Here is a 6208-nt window from a genome sequence, read left to right as displayed (position 1 = left end):
ATACTTTGCCTATTTACAGTACAACTTCTTCGAGAGATCAAGCGAAGAAGAAGAAGAAGAATAAGGAGGAAGAAGAAGGGGAAAAAATGGGAAAAAAATGATGGGTTTTTTTCTTTGACCTTTCAGTTTTCCATATCTTCTCTCTTCCCTCTCCTTAAAAAAATAAAAATGGAAGCAGACGGTGGTGGAGTACTCCCCATACCCTCTCAGACCGCTTCATTTCCGCCCCATGATGATGATCGTCCTGATTTTTCACCTGTTGGGTCGCCGGAGTCTCACTTTATTGACGATCTTTCTCAGCCGCCTGATCAACTCCATGCCCAAGTCACCGCTACTGTACTCACCGATGATCTTCGTAACAAGATCGTTAAGCAGGTTCCTTTTTTAATTGTTTTTTCTTTTGGGTTTGGTTTATTTCATCAATTGACAAAATGGGGTTTTTCATTCTTGGGTGAATTTTTGAGTTTTAGGGTTATATGCTAAAACGTTAAGTTTATGAGTGAGTTAGATGATTGTGTGCAATTGGATTGGATGGGTGTTCAGAAATTTGCTTAATTGTAGATATACAACAACATACCTAGAGTAATCCCACAAGTAGGTTTCCTGTAGATGTGGCCCAGAAATTTATTTAAGTGAAAATTTTCAATTGGATTGATTGGTTGCAATTTTTGTTGTTGCTCTGTTGTTTTTGCTAAGTTAGGGTTACTGGATTAGCTGATTATTATTATTTAAAAGTTAGAAATGTTTCTTATATATGGTAGATGAGGTGGAGGTATAAATGTGAATTGTTTCATATGTTCTGAGACTTCCTCATTTGATTATAGTAAACAAAATCTGATTTTGAATTTATTTCTTTATCATTGGATGTCCCTATCAAGTTCTTCCTGTGGTTCTTAATTATATGAATAGAACTTGAGAAAAAGATTTAATTTTTCAAAATTTGTTTGAGATATTGTAGGTTTGTTCATTTATTGTAGTTGCAACATCTTGCTGAAACTTGTAAAGGAACTTTAGTTATAGCATGATGTTTTCTGGACTTTTATGTGGTACCTGACAAAGATTTTCTGCATCTATCAGAATGGATCGCAAATGCATGATTTCACTCTTGTATTTCAGAAACCTTTTCCTTAAGTGAAGTTGTGTAGACTTGGTTAATGAGCATTTTTTTCTCAGATACATACTTTGGTATTCTCGTAACATAACGTTTGCTTTATACAACCTTCAGATATTGGAATTTACCTTTGATTACTCTAGCCTTCTACTAGTCCTTGGTATCTATACCTTTGCTGCTCTGTCTTAGTGTCTAAATACAACAACATACCAGTGAGATCCCACAAGTGGGGTATTGGGAGGATGGGGTATACACAAACCGTACTCATGCCTTGTTTTAGTGGCTAGATATTAGTAGTAAAATCTGTAGCATATAATTTTTACTACATGGCAGTTTTTGCTTCTGACGACTATCCAGTTCTCAGATTGAAAGGAAATTTTGCCTCTTGCAGGTTGAGTATTACTTCAGCGATGAAAATTTGCCTACTGACAAGTTTCTGTTGAAGTATGTGACTAGAGACAAGGAAGGATTTGGTAAGTGTTGGAGCTTATTTGTTTATGACGAGGAAGGTTCTCATAGTGGCCTCATATTTCTTTCCGACTCCCTCTCTATGTTCACTTATTCTTGTAACTGTTTCGGGGGCTATATGTTTTTGTATCCTCGAGTATCTCCCCTATACAGATGCACTCCACTACCTTCTTTATATCTTAAAATCTCAACTGAGTGCTCTATCTTGCAGTCCCTGTGAAAGTAATTGCCTCTTTTAGAAAAGTTAAGAAGCTTACGAAGGAGACATCAATAATAGCAGCTGCACTTGGGGAATCTTCTCTGCTTGTAAGTCTAATTCTTCTTGTTAACTATAAATAATATTGATTTATACTCCTTTTAATCCCTTCGTCTTTATGCAAATATTCCTAGGTTATGTCTTTCATTCTCTTTGTTTTTTTTTTCTTATTCTGGAGGTTGTAAGCCGTGATGGGAGAAAGGTGAAGCGACTTCATCCTCTTCCATTAAGTGATATTAAAGATCCCAAGGTATTGCTACTTCTACTGGAACTCAATGAATATAATCTAAACTAAAGTTTGGATGAATTTATTCTTCTACTTACCATGTTCTAGGTTTGTACTGTATTGGTGGAAAATTTACCTGAGGATCATTCAGTGAATAACCTTCGAAGCATATTTGGCCAGGCTGGAAAGTATGTTGCCTTTTCTTTTTTCATACACTATTTTCTTTTTGGTCATTAAATTTTCCTGGAAATAATGGTCTGGAATTATTTTGAACTTCTAGTGTGAAGCATATTACCATTCGTGATCCACACACTGAAAGAGATCCCAGAAAATGCACAACTGCAGAGAAGCTGCTCAGTGGCAAGGTAGGTAATTACAGCTTCTACGTCAGAGCATCTGTAGACCTGACTAGTGTGAAGCATGGGATGGGTCTCAAAACAGTTGACTTATATTTAGAATTTTGGTTTTCCTAGTTGTTCATGAGAAATAATATCACGTTTAGGGTCCAACTGGCCATGCTGTTTATGTTTGCATCTAACCACATTGAAGGATATATGAGAAATTTTGAAGTGGTAGGATTATATTATTTATTCATGTATGCTATGGACATTTATTTCTTCTTCTCTCTTTCTTGTTGTAGTTGCATGCTCTTGTGGAATATAACACAGTGGAAGCTGCTGAAAAAGCTGTGAGTGTGAATCAAAGTTCCTATTCATTTTGGCTGTGTCATTTCATAAAATCTGATGATGTTCATTTCGTTGGTGGCTGTTCAGGTGACCATTTTGAATGATGAACAGGATTGGAGATTTGGCTTGCGAGTCAAGCTTCTCAAGAAAATAGTAATTTGTTTTGTCTCCTTATCTTCCTTTCCCTTTACATCGAATAATATTGTCATTGGTGTATGCTGTATAACATGTTATATTAACTCTTCAGAACAAGCCTGGCCAAAGTAAGAAAGGTTGGAGAGATCCAGATTTTGATAGGAATAACAATATCCAAGCATCTGATCTGGCAGTTAATGAGGAAAACAATTCAAGTGAGCATCGCGTTGATTCACAAGACGAAGAGGTTAATCATTATTACTTTGCAATCTTTAGATTTATGTCTAAATATAGTTGTTTAGTAGTAGTATATTCGCTTTAGTGGCTAGAAAACAGAAGAGTAATGCCTACTTTATTATGGATATTTTCCAAGTTTTGATCAACATACCTTAAGAAATAGGGTGAAGTGGAAAACAAAAAGAAGAAAAAAGTTGATAAAAACTGATGGATGGAAGTCAGGAAGTTGCTGAAAGTCGATAAAATAATTAAAGAGCCAGCTTGTATGCTGTTATGGCTGGAACAGAATTCAAAATTTCTTTCTCCCCAAGAGAAAATATTCTCAATCATTTTCCATACCTTCATGCATGGCAACTGGCACATGCAGAATCCACCTCATTTTGGACACACTTTCCATGAAACTTAACTCCACCCTTGCTCTTTTCAAAGATTATTCCTAGGGAGCTCACCAAAAAACATATTTCAGTAACACTCTATCTCCCTCGATCATTATCACACCCTGAAACCACTGAATCCCAAAATCATCTCCTCACTCCACCAGTGCACTCCCTTCTTCCCCCTTTTCTCACTATTCCCTCTTTCATCAATGAAACAAAATTCATATTTCATCTCATCTACTTGTACATCACTCACATCCATTATAGAAAATCCCACTAACACCTTTCACTCTTCTTGTTTCTTACACTATTTTCATTCACAAAATACTTGACCAAAATTTTAGTCTGTAAAATCCAAAAAAGTGCCCAGCAGGAAATGTCACAACTGACATAACCAAAAGCTTTATCCTCTCCATTTTTCGGTTTACTCAACGTCTATGGTTCTTTTCCTCATCAAAGCCTTATAAAGGTTTGAGAGAGAAAAAGGTTGGATTGAGTTGAAAATTTTATGTCATGGCTTGGGAAATTTTTCTAAAAAAAGAACATTAAAGATATCTGAATTTCAGGGCACAGTTTTATGCTGAAAAAAAATGAGGGAAATAATGATGGGGAACAAAGGAAAGTAGGTCTAAATAACACTTGCAATGCTTTTATAAACCCCTTGTCTATCAAGTCACCACACTGGGTGGTGTGAGACACATTTTGAGAAAGTACTGTGTCTGGGGAGATATTAGGTGCAAAGTTTTAAGTGTTATTTTGATAATTCGGATCAAGAGGGGAAGTTGTGTATTCTCCCAAAATGTTTTCTCACACGAGACACGTCTGCCAAATGGATTTAGGGTGGTTATTCTTAAAAACGAAGTATGAAAAGGTGAACAAAGAGTTAAGATGTTCAAACTAGTTTGATTAGGAAAGGAGTAGCATAGTCATCGTTAAGCAAAAAGGTTCAAACAGTACCTTGTTGTTTACTCCCTCTTTATAGTTCGTGGTATGGTTATCCACCAATCACTCTATTGTCAGTCCAGTTTCTTTCATTGTGCCATTTGTCAAACCAATCAGCTTTTTACTCGTTCTTGAACTGTCTTCTTATGTTGTACACTTGACAAATAATTGTCTAGCTGCCATGTTCACTTATAGCAATAGTGAAATTTCAGGATTAGTGGAGTACATTTTCAATTTCTCTTGCATATTGTTGATATATGTAATTTTTGCATTTCAGGAGGATGACCATCTATTGAAGGAGACCATTGGGGAGCATGCACAAAAGGAGAAAAATGGGCCCAGGGTGCCAACCAGAAGTCGAGGCCGTGGAAGGAGAAACAAGCGTGGCACAAATGGACATGGTAAGATTTCCGAGGACACTATGCTTGTTCTCTCTCTTGCTTCTCCTTATTCTCTTGAATTTAATGATATTTGTTTAAACATCACCAGGCCATGGAGCTACTTCTTCCACTCATTTGGTTGAACCATCAAAACCTCCTCCTGGTCCAAGAATGCCTGATGGAACCAGAGGATTTGCTATGGGAAGAGGCCGACCTCTTTCTTCATCTCCAAGCTAATGATGTTTTGTTAAATGTGTCTTACTGCAAATATAATCTATGTTTTGAGGATTGTGTTGCTATGTATTCAATGTGAAAAATGCTTGGATGATGAATTTCAATGGTTAGTGCTTCGAATTTGCAAATGTACTCCTGTGTTATAGAATTGTGGGTTCCTGGAGACAGAGGTATATAACATTGTACTTTTGTGCCATTATGTTATTAAAGACTATTTTTGTGCCAATTTTGCCATCATTGGTTTGTCCAGTTGATTCAACGTCTAATGTGGTCTTTCCTAAATTTGCACTGTGGTAAGGTGACTTATTAAAATTACTTTAAAGAACTCATTTTTACTTGGATGAATTAGGGGTGTGCACTATTCGGATTAAACCGAATAACCAAACCGAAATTTTATTTGGATTGGTTTTTTGGTTTTTCGGATTGGTTTTGGATTAATAAATTACTTTGTTTGGTTTTTTGGTTTGGTTTTGGATTTTAAAAGATAAAAACCGAAAAACCAAAAAAAACCGAATTATATATATATATATCTATATATATATATATATTGCGTGGAGTCGCGTGTTGTGCCACATAAGTCAAAAGGTGTACAAAATTACAAAAAAAATGAGTTCAAGGGGGTAATAGGACCTTAATTTAGTTAAGGTGTGTCTATGGGATTTCGGTCATAGTCTAGGGGGTACTTGTGTCTTCTCCCTTTTATGTTTGAATTGCATTTACAATAGGTATACTTATAAGTATTGTGTTTTAAGTTTTACTTATGATTTATATTAGAAAGTATATTTAAGGGATTAAATATTATTACTTTGGTTATATATGTTATTAATTATTGACATAACCGAATAACCAAACCGAATAGAGAAAAACCAAACCAAACCAAATTTATTTTGGATCGGATTGGGTTACACTTTTACAAAACCAAAAACCGAAAATCCAAACCGAATAGTGTAAAACCAAACCAAAAAACCGAATGCACACCCCTAGGATGAATGGCTATTAAATGTCACCCATAATGGAAACTTCATTGTTAAAATGCTTGCCAATTTCTTTATGCGTCTGTCCTATCTGACTTAGCAATGCTCAATTGCAATATCTAATAGAAGAGGAAGACTTGCAAACTTAAATTTGTAATCAAATCTTCTCCTTGATTGCTCTA

At 35.6% G+C, this 6208-nt stretch overlaps 1 protein-coding gene across 1 annotated transcript; it reads left to right on the top strand.

The window, feature by feature from the left end:
• Positions 1-5271, top strand: LOC125847953 (la-related protein 6A). Its single transcript, XM_049527718.1, has 11 exons — positions 1-375; positions 1503-1584; positions 1791-1885; positions 2014-2085; positions 2170-2249; positions 2342-2426; positions 2702-2749; positions 2835-2900; positions 2995-3129; positions 4716-4839; positions 4928-5271. Exons 1-11 carry the CDS (start codon positions 169-171, stop codon positions 5053-5055), a joined length of 1122 nt encoding a protein of 373 aa, XP_049383675.1. The 5' UTR covers positions 1-168; the 3' UTR covers positions 5056-5271.
• Positions 5272-6208: the final 937 nt, after the last annotated feature.

Source organism: Solanum stenotomum, chromosome 12 (assembly GCF_019186545.1).
Source record: "Solanum stenotomum isolate F172 chromosome 12, ASM1918654v1, whole genome shotgun sequence".
Lineage (NCBI taxonomy): Eukaryota > Viridiplantae > Streptophyta > Magnoliopsida > Solanales > Solanaceae > Solanum > Solanum stenotomum.
This window is presented reverse-complemented; position numbering and strand designations above follow the sequence as displayed.

What these genes read in the sequence shown, in the direction of transcription:
- LOC125847953 (XM_049527718.1), top strand. Translation starts at nt 169, where the DNA reads ATGGAAGCAGACGGTGGTGGAGTACTCCCCATACCCTCTCAGACCGCT. An exon ending in TAGAGACAAGGAAGGATTTG is followed by an intron (nt 1,585 to 1,790) that starts GTAAGTGTTGGA and finishes TCTATCTTGCAG; the next exon opens with TCCCTGTGAAAGTAATTGCC. An exon ending in GCGTGGCACAAATGGACATG is followed by an intron (nt 4,840 to 4,927) that starts GTAAGATTTCCG and finishes AAACATCACCAG; the next exon opens with GCCATGGAGCTACTTCTTCC.